Source organism: Medicago sativa, chromosome 1 (assembly GCF_051527215.1).
Source record: "Medicago sativa cultivar Bolivia chromosome 1, Bolivia_mono, whole genome shotgun sequence".
Lineage (NCBI taxonomy): Eukaryota > Viridiplantae > Streptophyta > Magnoliopsida > Fabales > Fabaceae > Medicago > Medicago sativa.
Window position 1 is genome coordinate 23,388,457 of NC_140749.1, and position 16,208 is coordinate 23,404,664.

General features: G+C 34.4%; 1 protein-coding gene and 1 long non-coding RNA gene across 2 annotated transcripts; both read right to left on the reverse strand.

Moving 5' to 3' along the window:
- Positions 1-2,221: 2,221 nt before the first annotated feature.
- Positions 2,222-5,316, reverse strand: LOC146953729 (uncharacterized). Its single transcript, XR_015011153.1, has 2 exons — positions 3,887-5,316; positions 2,222-2,406 (listed from the first exon to the last, which is right to left on the reverse strand). It is a non-coding gene; the product is annotated as an uncharacterized LOC146953729 (long non-coding RNA).
- A 7,176-nt stretch (positions 5,317-12,492) lies between these two features.
- Positions 12,493-15,973, reverse strand: LOC146953730 (DNAJ heat shock N-terminal domain-containing protein). Its single transcript, XM_085711603.1, has 4 exons — positions 15,573-15,973; positions 14,369-14,625; positions 13,970-14,150; positions 12,493-13,243 (listed from the first exon to the last, which is right to left on the reverse strand). Exons 1-4 carry the CDS (start codon positions 15,957-15,959, stop codon positions 12,638-12,640), a joined length of 1,431 nt encoding a protein of 476 aa, XP_085567729.1. The 5' UTR covers positions 15,960-15,973; the 3' UTR covers positions 12,493-12,637.
- Between the last annotated feature and the right edge of the window lie 235 nt (positions 15,974-16,208).

The following is a 16,208-nucleotide window of genomic DNA, read 5'->3' on the forward strand; positions in this document are numbered from 1 at the left end:
TCACAAAAAATTCGATGGTGCAGTGGTTAGCGTCTCAGTTAGTTTGTAGCCTGCTCCACGCTAGTTCGATTCCCACCGGGTGCACTTATCCCATTTTTTGATATATAAATTCATTAAACAAAGCTATAACTCGGTTGACCCAGAAAACTGCCGGTTCGCCGGTTTTAAGCGAGTTTATCCGGTTCACACCGGTTCATACCAGTTTGATAGCATGACCGATCCAAATTGTCAACCGAACCGGTCACCCCACCGGTTCACGGTCGAACCAGTCCAACCGGCCGGTCCGGTCCGGTTTTCAAAACTATGAATTGAACACTGAAGTTTTTTTTTAACAAGCCAAAATGAGATTATATTAATAACAACGACGTCTCAATATGCACAAGATGTGTAGAAAAGAAACGTCCAAAAAGATACACAGTTACTGGTGCCAATAAAACGGAGGCACCATCGAAAAACAAAACCAAAACAATTACTCGTGGACACCCATACAAAGGAGCAGATGTTTCCACCAGTCAAAAAAACTATAATTAATTGATGCCTGTTTAGATTTCAGCCATAGAAAGGAGTTTAGTTTCACCTGTTCAATAAGAACTGATGAATCTGAAGCGGTATTTTTGAATATACGGTGATTTGTCTCCTTCCATAGAACTCATGCACAAGCAAGCCAAATAATCTTAAAGAATATATGAGAAGATCGAGGCATGCCCGCCATAGAAGAAAACTGAATGAAATGATAACCAAGCACATTAGGAGCTGCCAAATGAATGCCTGGCCAAGTCCTCACATGAAGCCAAACCTGCTCAGCAAAGTCGCATCCTATGAAAATGTGGTGAGCTGTTTCGGAATGCTCGCAATTTGTTATGCACGCAAGTTCCGTTGATGGAAGAATACTCCTTCGTGCCAAATTATCTTTTGTTGGTAATCTGTTGCGAAAAAGGCGCCAGACGAACAAGGATACCTTCGAAGGGATATGTCGATGCCAAACGTTAATGTCCGTAACCACTTCCTCATCGAATGTAGGCAGAAAGCGATAAGCACCTCCCACTGAGTAACCATGAATAGGATCAAACAGCCATTTTCACTTGTCTCTAGAACGTTTGCCTGCAAAACAATGTTATGTAATAAAGCGGAACACTTCCTCACACTCTCCTCCTCCCAAGCTAACAAGCGAGGTCTCCACACCGACGCCACCCCACGTCCGACCAACCTAACCGCCCCATCTCCTCCATCGAAGACTCCTGGTTCACAGCCAAGACAAATATGTTCTGAATACAAAATGAATATATCAATTTATCATAGTACTCCTAGATCAATTAATGTGGTGAAATTTGTTAAGGTTGAATTGTGACTCACCCTAACGGTCTGACGCCGCCATAAGGTTGAATTGTTCTGAATACAAATTTGTAGAAGTGAAAGCAAAATGTTGAATTGTTCGCAGAAAAAAAATGAAAGAGAACCAAGTCTTGTTAATGTCAAATGTAAGTCGTGATTCTGAACAATTAGAAGAGAGCCGATAGAGCAAGATTATCATGAATCTAAAAATAGTATTTCATCCAATTAAGATAAATTTTAATTATGTGGTGTCTTGCACCTTGTTCCAATTCAACCAGAGAATTTCATACCAACGTACTAAAATAAAGAAAGAAATATAATTTTTATTAGTAACTTATCAAAGTAATCTTAACCATTAATTCTTTCTCTATGTATCCAATTAAGATAAATAGTTCTTTCTCTAAGTAATCTTATCAACATATCTCTTATTTCTAAAAGTTAACCCGTGACGCAGTATTAACCTTAGATTTAACCTAATTTTTTCGCGTGACTTTACTATATTAACCCTAGATTTAATTTATGCACCTAATTTTTCCCTCCACACTTTTGCATTTAATGTTTATGTAAAGTAAAATAAAATTATGTTTCTAATTATAAGTTGTTTTTTTGAAAGGAATAACCGTTAACCCGTCTCGCTATACTTAACTTAATCTCTTACTTATAAATCTTAACCCGTCTCGCTATACTTAACCTATTATGTTACGTTACTTATAAATGTTAATCTGTCTCGCTATACTTAACCTAATTTTAATTTTTTTCCCCCACACTTTTGCATTTAATGTTTATCTAAAGTAAAATAAAATTATGTTCCTAATTATATGTTTTCTTTTAAATCTCTTACTTATAAATGTTAACCTGAAACACCCCTACTAGAAAATTACCTAGGATATCTAGCATGAGTGTTAAACTCGGCATCGGGTACATTAAAATTACAATAAATAAAAATTCTCTGAACAATTCATAGAACTTCTCACCTGTTAACTCAAAAATAGTACCACTGACGTGTACTTTATATGGTCCAGCTACTTCTGCTCCTTCATCAAGAACCATCATGACGTATAATAACTCGTATATCTGAAATAAATAAAAGGGATTTGGGTGAGACATGATGTCTCAGTGAGTTCCATCTATCCTAGGTTGTAGGCAACCTCGGGGAACCTAGGATCGCCATCTGTTTCTAACCTCAACCCATTTTGGGTTTATACAATTTCATTATGCATAGCTGAGCGATCAAGGGATAACTAAAATCGCTGTTTGAAATACTACTTTGATCATATAATAATTATAATCATATTCATAACTTTAATCATAAACATAATAATCATAAACATATATCCGGTCTATCGTATTCTGGTATAGCTTATACTTTGACATACTGAATTGAGCATGTCTCTGATTCTTTTCCGATAACAACTAGTTTCGGCTAACTAAGCCGGAGTTTCATAACTAAAATTCCTCATTTCCAACGATTAGTAAAATTTCCATAAAATATTGCTTCGTAGCTAATTCATTTCAAACATAATTTTCATATTGATACACCTCTCGTATACTTTATCATCGCATCTCATGATGTGAATTTACCATCAATAAAGTATGTAAATTATTTTCTCATTTATACAACTCAATATAATTTATCTCATCAATATAAAATATTTTCTCATTTGTACCGCTCAATATAAATTATTTCATCATTTATCTCTTTCCATTATTTGTACATAAACCACATTATATCTTCGTTGTGGCGAACGGGAATATACCACATTATCTCTTCGTTGTGGCGAACGGAATATACCACATTATCTCTTCGTTGTGGCGAACGGAAATATACCACATTATCTCTTCGTTGTGGCGAACGGAAATATACCACATTATCTCTTCGTTGTGGCGAACGGAAATATACCACATTATCTCTTCGTTGTGGCGAACGGAAATATACCACATTATCTCTTCGTTGTGGCGAACGGATAAAAAGTTCTTTACTATGACCCGTACGTCATAGGCTACATTATCTCTCGTTGTAGCAAACGGATAAAAAGTTCATTACTATGACCCGTACGTCATAGGCTACATTATCTCTCGTTGTAGCAAACGGATAAAAATTCATTACTATGACCCGTACGTCATAGGCTACATTATCTCTCGTTGTAGCAAACGGATAAAAAATCATAGTTTCTTTTCTTTTTTATTTTTTCCTATGAGCATGTTACTCATTTCAATTTTTCTTCTCATTTCCATTTTCTTTCAAATCATTACTATAATTATATAAATCATTCGCGTTGATAGAATTTTTCCTCCAACATTTATACTAGCATAACATACTTATTAACATAATTGAGATTTTAGAATAAACAAATAAGGATACCTAACTCAGAATTAATCATTCTACTATCTCATATTTATTATGTTTCAAATGTACCAATCATATGACATGATAGTCATGCTTGCACAATCGGCCAGTAATTATAGAAATGGTCTAAATTATTCATATTATCTAAATAATCTAACATAATCATAGTTGATCCCCAAAGGTGGGTTTTAAGCTAAAGGAACTCACCTTGGCATTAGTCCCGAAATTGCAAGCAGCTTATCCCCAATTTTCAGCTTTTGCTAGCTCCAAAACTCCATAATCCATTTTCCAAAATAGCTTATGTATTGGCTTATAGGTGTTACTCTTTCTGAAACAACTCAACTCATTTGTGACATACTCTTACTTCATCAACCAGCATATACAAAAATTTCCATTCCAGTCCCTGCACCCGAAGTTCACCGTTTGGCTATTTAAGCACTTCCAAAACAGCTTAATTACCATTTAATCACCTTTACCATGATTAGAACACCTTATTCTTTTTCCATTGCTCATATACCAATTCAACATATCTCGCCTAAACTGTTCATCAGAAAATAATACTTGAAACAACTTAACTTTCAACTTAAGCTATTCTTCAACAGCTTAACTAGCAACTTATAACTTCTATCACATAAATTTCGACCCAACCTTTAATACAGAAGTTCCAACATGTATTATTAACCCTATGAATCACTTGTACAGTAGTTTGAACTCACAACTTAGTCATTTAAGGCATTTTGCTCAAAACAGCTTAACTGACAGCTTATGACCTCTAAACAATTCAATTTCTGCTCAAATTTTCCAGAATCAATCCCAACATGTTTAAACACCTCCTAAACCAGTTATACAAAATTCCAACATGTTACAATCAATAATCACTTGAAATAGCTTATGGGAATAACTTGCACACTTTAAGTCCTAAGTTCTCACACCAATGCTCCTAGCTTATTATCATTCTTCATACCATATTTCTAAATACCATTACCACACATAATCCTCTTCCAATTACACATAAAACATATATCAAAGCTTGGATTAAATAAATTCCCATGAAAAGATGATTATGCCACTTACCTTGTGATTAATCCATTCTTTGGTGCTCTAATGCAAACTCATAAGCTAATTCCCATGAGGCTTGAATGAAAATGAAGGTTATGGAGAATCAAAAGGAGAGGCGGTTTTGAGGAATTAAGAATGGAAGGAGAAGTTTTGAAGTGTGTTTCTTCCTTAAATCACCTCTAGAAAACTTATGTGTACCATTCATGTAGTGAAAGCATGGTAATTTGATGAAGTTTTGGTGGTTAAGGTAGTATAGGGAGGGGACCGATTTCTTAGAGGGAGAAGGGGGAAGAAAATATTCTAGAATGAAGAAGAAGAATATGGAAAATGAGAGAAGATTAAGCCTTTGGTCCAACTTTAAAAAAAATCTTGATTAGCAAGTTTACCATTTTGCCCTTTAAAGGAAAAGACACAATTATCCTCCGTTAATTCGTAACCATTAAATTTCTCGAGTTCATTGGAATAATGAGCGAGATATTTATAGATTAATGTCTCATTTCTTAATAAATAATTAACCCCTTTAACAATTATTTATGTTTTGACATGTAATTGATACGACAATTTATTATAAATTCAGCGGGATATTACATAACCCGTCTCGATATACTTAATCTAATTTTAACCTAATTTTTCCCTCCACACTTTTGCATTTAATGTTTATCTAAAGTAAAATAAAATTATGTTCCTAATTATATGTTGTTTTTTTGGAAAGGAATAATCGTTAACCCGTCTCGCTATACTTAACCTAATCTCTTACTTATAAATGATAATCCGCCTTGCTATACTTATCCTATTATGTTACGTTACGGTATCAAGCACGATGTCATGAAAAATTATGTTATGGGATTGATGTAAGTTTTTTACATGTCATAAAACTATTTACACGTGAGTATAATATAGGATCGTTTCCACAGGGAGTTGCGTATTTCATAAGCATTTTCACAATATTTATCACATTAAGTGTTTGGGTATAAATTGTTTGTTTGAGTAAAACTATTTTTCTATTCGACATAAAAGTAAAACGAGAAGAGATGGGCCTATTTCGCTTGGGGTCAGAGATATCAACCAAGCGTAACAGCTGCAATCTCTCGATCAATTAACGGATTCTAGCTTTTTAAACGATATTATCACAATCACTCGACAATATCATTCGTGTCCAAATGATATCGTTATTTCTAAGGGATTGTTTAAATGTCGATTTCCCAAACATTAAAACAATCACAAAGTCGATTGGATCATTTAATCGACGATTTCCCAACCGATTAAATGACCCAAAAACATTAAGTTCTAGATTAAAAGTGATTATCAAATATTAACATCTATGTCTGGAGTGATAACTTAAGATAGATTGTTATTCTATTTCTTAAATCCAAAAGTATTTGTTAATATCATTTTGAATCTCAATAAAACATTAAACACAAGAATAACAACAATATTGAATAAATAAGCTAGAACCATATATTAAAAGATCAAAGGATTACATAATAGTTTGTTTGAATACCTCAAAACCCAAAAGGGTAGATGTAGCTACATATGTCTATGATAGCTTTGCAAAGGATGAATAAAAGACGAAGATTCACTGCCTAGATCCATGATGTCTCAATAAATCTTGGGTTGAATCTACTTCTAACTACCTAGCTTTGTGTTTCTCTCTCTAGAAAATGCCCTATTTTCTCTCTAAAAACCAGAAAATATGTCTAAAAAATAGTAATTAATTATTTGAAAGAGAGAAGAAAACTATTATATGGGCAGAATTCGTGCTCGTTCGCTTAAGCGAACATCTAGGGAATCTTCAGTTGGCCATTGAGGAGCTGCCACGTGGTCCTTATCTTCTGAAGTTTGATGAACTTCGCTCAAGCGAACCGTAAGCGTACTTGTGAGAGAACTTTCTTTTGCTCTCGACATTGTGTACGCTTAAGCGACCAATGGTTCGCTTAAGCGAACAGCTGATTTTTCATAAGCGTCCTAAAAGCATGCTTGTAAGCGAACAGACTGGTTGCTCTCTGGAACTTGTTCGCTTAAGCGAACAGGAGGTCGCTTAAGCGAACTGACATTGGTTCAGGAGCTTCCTTCTTTGGTCCTTGCTTGTCATTTCCTGCATAAATTGGGAAGAATCAGGCATGTAAAGCATAAATGGTACAAATACAATCAAATGGTAGCTTTTCCTTAGATAACTTGCAGAACAAGTCACTAAAATGCCTATATTAACACATAAAATATGTTACTTTTGAGCACTTATCAGGTAGAGTACCAACGTCTATGCTTATTAATATTATGAAATACTATATGACAATCATGACATTCATCTAAACTATTTTGCTACCTATTACCGTCAAATATTACCTTCCATATGACCCGTTAGCACGGGTCGATGGTCTAGTGAGCCTTCATTTTGTAACGCGTCTAGGTTAATAAGAAGGAAGGGCATGTCCCGAACAACTCGGTTGGTGAACTGAAGGATGGTGAAGGAGTTTTAAGCAAAGGGCTAAAAATCATGTAAACAATCTTAACCATTAATTTAGTAAGATTTGCGTATGAAAATAAAAAATAAAAAATAAGAAACAAAGATATGAGGCGGGGTATTCAATTGTAAAAATCAAAATTATGAGAAACTTATTGTAGAATGGTTGTATAGCGTGAAGGAAACATCTTCCTAGACAAAATCTGACTCTATGCTAAGTAAAAGCTAACAAAAGAATACCATTTTACCCTGATTGTGAAAAAAATCTAAAACAAGGTTCACCTCATGTAAAATAACTACAACTCATTAAAAACAAATCATTATGCAACAATAAGAAGTATACCAACACTCATGATCACTGTTTGAACAAAGTCACTGACCAATCCACTTGTGTTGGTCTGATGGTATTTGTTTGGGATCCAGAAATGTGCTTCTCCTCAAATCTCAGGTTCGATTTTTCCCACCTGTCAAACAACCAAGCCTTATCCCACGATGAGATAAGGATTGATTTTTTTTTCTTTTTTTGAGGTGAGATAAGACTTGATTTTTGTTGTTGTACTTGCATAAATACATATGTTATATATGGTTCAATAATTAGTAAAATAGACATCTTCTTGAGCTTCACAACGCTAGCAAATACACAAGTTAGTTTTGCAGTAAAACAGGTAAGTATATACGTAAATTTGATCAAGAAAAAGACCTAAATCAAGATAATGTGCAATAATGGTAACTTTCTCTACATGCTGTAACATATATAACAATGAATTTTAAAAGGACATGTTACAACTATTTGTATCATACCAAGTTTATTTTTTATCGATCTTATTTTGATTTAGGGGTAAGGGCTTGTTTGAGGCTGTGACAATCAATAAAGTTAGCAATAGCTATGTTGTCATCACCAAAACTTGAGTCTAATTTAATAAATATAACAGATAGATAGATACATGCTCTTTCAAATCAACAATGAAGTGACCATTGGTAATCCCCACCATTTTTCTTATGTTTGTTTGCAGCTGCATCTCTTGCACTATTTGCTTCCCAATACAACCATTTGGAAATTGATCTTATTTCTTGAATTACTGACATTCTTGATTCTCTTTGGAGTTCTGTTAATTCATAATGAAATAATGAGGAATTCATGCTTTGAAGATTAAGAGCTTGTTTGGACTTTGGATTAGCTTATTGGACTACCATAATGAAATAATGAGATCGAACACCTGCTCTTACATTGCCACGCTGCTTCGACGAAATCAAAAACTCTAGAGCAGCAAGGTTGGATCTCTCTAACAACTCTGCTTTATTCAAGAGCAGGAAAATCATGGTTCATTAGATGTATCATGCAACCTTTTACTTTGGACATTGCAGTTCAAGGAAAATCATTTTGTCCTTAACATGTTATTTTAGATTTTAGCATAGCAAACACCCTTAGGATGCAATACAATCAATATTTATTAGATGAAAGTTAAATTCAGGAGAATTCTAGCCCAACAAAAATCATTATCAAGTATAAATGAAATTGTCACAAGGGATTCAATGCTATGTTCCCAAACAGTTGTAAGTTTCCTATCCAATGGCTAGCTTGAACATAAATGAACAGTTGAAGTTGTAATATCTAATATTTTGTTATCCCTTGAAACATCTTAAGGAGAATTCTAAACAGTTTTCCTCGCAAAGACGATATTTAACAATCCTAAGAAATGTCTTCCGCTAATGACATGTGACAGTATTTCACATCATTTTTTTCCACATCGGTCCAATCTTGCAGGGGATCTTCATTGTAATGTAAGACCAATTTCTGTAATAAACCTGATCCAACTCATTTGATAGTTCTTTTTGCAGTCTCCCATTTTAGGACAGTAGGTAGGGATTTCTGTTTTTTCTGTGAACCCTCTCTCATATTCTTTGCAGTCTCCCATTGAAATAAGCTGTATCAATATTTCAAGAGAGAACTTCATACTTAAATACTAATATAAACAAAGATAAAGATATATACGAAAGGCTCATAACAAATAAATGATTACGCAACAATGGTACTAAGTACTAACTACATCCAGTCATGAAGCTCATCTAGGTCCTTTGAATTTTTGTGAATCCAAATGCAGAATGGTATATAGACTTACGAAATGTCGTTGACAGGACAAACTTTTATTGCCTCATCAATTTCTGTTTTAGAATCAGCCGACAGAGAAACAACCCTTGCTCTTCCATAAACTGATTCTATGGAAAAAACACATTTGATTTCATCAACAAATATGGCCCTCTATTCAATTTCTGAACCACGCCTCTATTCAATTTCTGAACCACGATAAAACAGAATATATAGGTTTTCCAGTGAACCACATTACCATATTTTCTCATACCAAGCATCCAATCCAAACAAATAAGCAATCAATGAAAGGAAAAATCTTATACTTTTTCCAACATTCAGAGTGTGACTCTTCTCTTACCGCAATGTTATTTTGTCATAAACATTTGTATACTGGTAACTGATTAGATGACTGTGTTAAAAAGTTGTTCATGATGAGTGTATAGATAGTCCTAGAAGTCTACATGTTTGGTGCAAATAGTGAATCTATAAAAATGATAGTGTTTTTTTAATAAAAATGCTTGAAGTCCCACATTGAAACTTTGGCAAGCAAAGGAGAGTTAAAGTGGCTATAAATAAGTAGCTTATAGGCAAACGATTTGTAGCCCATAAACTCTTCCTAAATCAAAAGGTAGTGAATAAAGGGGAAGTGTATAATTTTTTTTTTTTTTGTGTGGAATATGTTGTATTTCTCACTTATTCACGGCATTTTATTTTAAATGTTCAGTGGTTAATTGAAATTCAACTGTTCAACATGAGAAAAATGATAAACACTTCCTAGATCATATTAAAACTTTTGTTACAGCTGTTTTGTGGTTTGAGCTGTTTTTGTCATGTCCTTTTTTTTTTGGTTTAAATCCTTGCATTTTGCGTAAAATTTGCTATTAGTTCCTCCGTTAGTAATGTTAAAAAAACACCAAAACTAAGCCCAAATTAAGAGGACTTAATAAGTTAAATAAAACAATTTTCTTTATTATTATTATTATTATTATTATTATTATTTAAGAAGATTTAATTAAAAAAATCCTCTACGAAGAGGGATTGGGTTATCGTGAAACATTTTAAATTCACCATCACTACCATGTCTATCTCTTCTTTGCCAAACTCCATCAACACCCACTCCAATTTCATCTTCTTCTATTTTGAAGTATATAATCCAATCCAATTTCTTTAAAAAATTGACCCTTACAGTATAACTACAACAGAATAAAACAACTTTGATGAAGACAAACAGAAACAAAACAAATCTTCAATGAAAATCGTGAGAACATCTATCTGATAAAAGATTGCAGGAACCAACGTTTTTCAATTTTTTGTTTTATTTCTCAATAATAAAAGGGTTAAATATGTTTTTAGTAATCATAAATAAACCAACTTTTCGTTTTAATCCTCTAAGTTTCTTTTCGACTTTTAGTCCCCAAAAGTTTTCTATTTTCACTTTTGGTCCCTCATTTTAAGTTAACTCACATGTAGAATTCATATTTTTTTCGACAGAAACGTTCAAAAATAATCAAAGGACTAAGGATGACATGCACCATCTGAAAAACTTGTGGGAGTAGTTGATGGAACAATGTCTAAACCAGAAGGAGCGATGTTTAATGTACAAGTCGAGGTGGAAAATTTCAAATTCTTGGTGGACATAGTGGTAATGGACATGGCTGAGTGTCCAGTGACCTTAGGCAGACATTTCCTAGCTATCGGAAAAGCTCGAATAAACTTAATTGGAGTACAAGGAGATTGTGCTCAGTCAAAAGGTAAATACTTAATACACCATCTTTCACAGGAGAACATTAGGCAAGATGCAAGTACTGAATGCCATGCAGTGGAGGAAGTCAATCCTTATAGTTCCCATGAAGGCATACAATAGCCACGTGCAAATCAGGAGAAGAATGGTGAAGACAACACCAGAAAAATGGATGTCAGGGAAGGAGCTACTAGGGGCTCCTGGGAATATGAAGACTTTGAAGTCGGAGATCGTGTCATGTTAAGACATCCCAAGGAGTTTTATGGATACTTCGAGAATCTACAATCAAGGAAAGGCTGGGACGGATCATTCACAGTCAAGAAAATCCGCAAGAACATAGAAATTGTGATCTAGGATGAAGTCATGTGGTACGCATATGTTGATCTGAGTGAAATTAAGATGGTGGAATATCACGTAGGAGAAGGCTCATCAGAAGAAGACAATGCACTGATTATAAGGGCAAGGAATTCTGCATGGTATTAGGATTTGCACCAATGCACCGATCATCCCTCACCTTGATGACTGTTTTTTGTTCTTCAAAGGCTCTGCTAGTGAAGAAAATGTCATGAAAAATATCCTAGCCTCATACGAAGCTACATCTGGTCAAGCTATCAATTTTCAAAAGTCAGAGACATTCTGCGGCAGAAAAGATCGGATTTGGAACAAAATTAATTCATGGAGCAGCTGCTGTCTCTCGTAAGCAGGATGAGAGGTACTGATAAAATCGGTACTATAATCTATTCCCTCTTATTTGATCAGTACCTTCTTGCTCTACCGAATTCTCTAATAAATGAAATTGAAAAGATGTTTAACACATTTTGGTGGGGAGATTGTAATGGAAACATAAGAGGTATGCATTGGTTGTCGTGGAAGCGACTCACAGCTGCAAAAGGGTTCGGAGGCATGAGTTTCAAAAGTCTCAAAGCCTTTAATATGGCAATGTTAGGGAAGCAGACATGGAAGATACTCACGTAACCTGGATCTTTAATCCCTAGATTACTCAAAGCTAGATACTTCCCCAATAGTGATTATGTTGCTGCAGGCACGGGACACAACCCAAGTTTCATTTGGCGGAGTATTTGTAGCGTTAAACCAGTGCTGTAAAGCGGATTCAGACGGAAAATTGGAACAGGAACCAACATATCAGTTTGGGATCCATTTTGGATTCGAGATGGGCACTTTATCCCGCCACCTCCAATAATGACCCCTGATATCCCGTCACCTAATGCAGCCCAACACAAATCCCCTCAAATTAATCAATCATGTTTATGCATCCATTTATAGAAAATGTCGTTGATGTCCCTCGACTGGGATGTTGAGTCTCATTCCATCATCTGTCTTGATCATATTAGAGAGATAAACAATAACCGTAAGTGTTATTGCAAACTGCTTGGGTCGCAGAAAGGATTCAATCGTATCATAATCCTCAAGGCTGCGATTCAGAATTGTGGAAGTAATGTGACTTGAGTTTCAGAATATGTATATACTTTGAGAACTTATAATTACTTCATATATGTTCATATACCTAACTTAATATTACATGTATCTATTCTATATTCTAATTACATAGATTCTAGTTACACTTTAAGCCTATATTATTATGTACGTCTATCGATTTCTATTTCCAATGTTGGCCACAAATTCTACAGCAACCCTTCCAATCACATACCATGTAGCTGCTACCAACATATATTGCAACCAAGAGCTGTTAACGATTTCCAAAGCTAGAGAACCTCCCCAATGCTCTTTCAACTCAACTGTTGATGATCCAACTTCATGTAACCTAACTGCAGCCATACCAAACAATGAAGTAACCACAGGCAATCCCCATCTAATTGGACTATTTTCATTCCCATATGTTTCAATATCACTTCTTTTTCTTTGTTTCTTCCCTTGAGAAAATGTAGGCTTCTCAATTGGTGCAGTAGTAGTACTAGTTGAAGAAGGAAGAACAACAGTTGATGGAGTCCAATATTCCTCAGGATGAATGGAATTTGAAGGGGTTGTATGTTTGGTTTTTTGTGTATCTCTTAATTTTCTCTTTGCAGCTGCATCTCTTAGCTTACTAAGATTTGGATCAGGTAGCAATTTTTGCGCAACTTTTGTCATGCTTTTGGTGCCAGTTGCACTATTTGGTTGCCAATATAACCAATTAGAAATTGATCTAATTGCTTGAATTGCTGACATTCTTGATTCTCTTTGGAGGTCTGTTTCCTGAAAAGCGATGTTCTTTTGTTAATTCACAGTGAAATAACGATGAATACAAACTTTAAAGATTAAGGGCTTGTTTAGATTAGATTATGTGAACTTATCTACTAGATAAACATTTGTGAGACTGTATCGGAGATTGAGCTTATGAAAACAGTTTATGCATGAATATAAATTGCTTCCAGCTTATTTCCATAAGCTCTTTAGGATAATTTATGACTACTATTTGGAGTGTAACAAATATCGAGGTCTAACTCATCCTTACAAAACCGGCTTGTACAGTGAGGAGTGCCTCCTCTTTTCCGCTAACATATAGCTTATATGAAAATTGAATTACATTTTATCTTTTGTTTTAGAAATAACTTACATATAAGCACTTATATGATAAGTCTTTCTACTATAAGCATTTATTAAGTTGTTTATCCAAACAAAGCCTAAGCATAAAAGAGTGGTCCAATGTGAAAGTGTTTGAGTTAAAAGTGAGTTTATGGTGAAATGATTTATGCTGAGATTTAAATTTATTATCGTGAAAGTGAGTTGAACAATAGATTTAAATATAAAAAACATGTTCGAACTTCGAAGGCAAAAGCTAAAAATCTTATAGCTTCAAGTTAGAATCAACATTAAGGCAAAACCAATTTTAATCGAGAGCCTTCAAACATACTAAAATCAATGTTAAGTTTTCATAATCACTTTTGACTCTCCAAAAAGTGAATCCAAAAATTCACTCACCTGAGAATACTTGGTAGCTTTTTGCATTGTCTCTTGAAATCTAGTCTGAAACCTCTCCACATCTACAAATATGTTTGAGACACGAGCACCTGCTGTATGACTTGCACCTACTCTTACATTGCCACGTGGCTGCTTCGACATCAAGAACTCCAAAGCAGCAAGGTTGGATCTCTCAACAACTCTAGTTTGTTCAAAATCAGAAAAATGACGTTTCACATTAGATGTAAAAAAACAATCAATTATTCAATGAATATACAAGGTTGCAATATAAAAAGATTTCATGTCTATGCGACAGCAATTGAGGCCGTATTTGATTGCAACTCTCAGAATAGTTTAAGTAACTCACAAGATATGAATCCAAGTACAGAATAGTTTATACACAGACGCACGCGCACTTACGAAATGCAGTTGACAGGACAAGCTTGAATTGCCTCATCAATTGTGGGTTCAGAATCAGCCCACTGAGAAACAACCCTTGCTCTTCCATAAACTGATTCTATAGCAAAAGTCTTTTCAGCTAACAAAGCACATTTTAGGCATCCAACACATTTTATTTCATCAACAAATATAGCTCTCTGCTCACTTTGTGAACCACACCAAACTGAATACAATGGTCTTCCAGTGAAGCCTTTGAATTCTGTGATCTTTGCATGCTCCTGCACCACATTTTGTCATACTATAAGCAACCAAACCAAAAACAAATAAGAATTCAATTGGAGGCAAACTCTTATAATTTTTCCAATCTTAATTCTTAGTTACAAGCAGAATAGAGTTTTATTCATCTCTTAACCGATGTCTTGGATTTGAGTCATGCGAGAACTTTCCTTGTTAAATCAATCCATCTGACTAGACTCTTCTACATAGTCATCTAATCAGTTCTCACCATAATGTTATTTTGTTATAAACATTTTGTATAATGATATCTGATTGGATGATTATGTTAAAAAGTTTTTCATTATGAGTGCATAGATAGTCCTAAAACTACAGCTTTAATCTGTATAAATATTGATCTGTTACTTTTTCCTCTTATTTAATTTCTGTTTTTACTTGCTCTTTTTACTGCCAATTGTGCAAACTATTATATTAAATAACACTACTCTCATACATAGTAATCTCATGAGTACAAAACTAGTACTACCTTATAATCTTAAAATAGAAACTAGAATTCGATACAAAAACTTAACAAAAGCACAAATTTGGTTCTAAATTGCAATCGCTGTTGTATTCACACTGTAAATCATAAGATTGCAGTAAAATACAAGTAAACACGGCTATTGTAGTCGTAATTGCGCCATACAAAAAATCCTATGAGATCGTACAATCTCACGATTTTAGCAAAATCAATTCTGGACGCACAAGGGGTTACTGAGATCCTAAAATTGTACGATCTTACGAGATATACGCAGCAACCTTGACACCAGCGACATAGAATTTTAAAACATTTATATTAAGCTGCAATTGAAGTTGCATACCTTAATTTAGAACTATAAATTGACAACAAAAGTACATCACACCATACATGACATGAGTAATAGATTGAACTTCATTATTCACCACAATTATAATAAACTAAAAAGAAAGGAAATAAGAGAAATTAATTAACCTTATCATAGGCAAAACGAGCAAATGGATCCGAAAGAATGGCATAAGCATCATTAAGAATGATAGCCATATCATGACCAGAAGGACCAGCAATATCAGGATGACATCGTTTCTGAAGAGATCGATACGCCGTCTTAATCTGTGACTGATCACATGAACTATCAATTCCTAGAAGATCATACAAGTCAAAATCCAACATGGAAGATGAAAAACTTGATGATGATGCTTTACATGTAAGAGTAGAGAAATTTGATTTAGAAAAACAAGACTTGTTTTGGAAATTAGAGGTTTTTGGAGTGAAGAAAGGAAGAGATGTAGATGTAACAGTAGACATGTTTATGGTTTGAGTTTGAGAACAAGGTGTGGCAGCAAGAGGATAAGACATCATCGTATACGTACGTTAGAGAATTTCATAAAGCATGGCTTGTTTTGTATATATATTATGATGAGATGTCCCACAAATACAACAACCATGCAAGATATTTTGGTTTCTATTTTAACTTTTTCTCTTGGTCAAGAAAAAAAATCTAACTCTTCCTCAAAATGACGTAACATAGCACAAAGATATTTTTGTTTGAAGAATGAGGAGTACTTGTTCATCGGGGAAATCACTTCACACTTTTTTGGAATTGGAAAA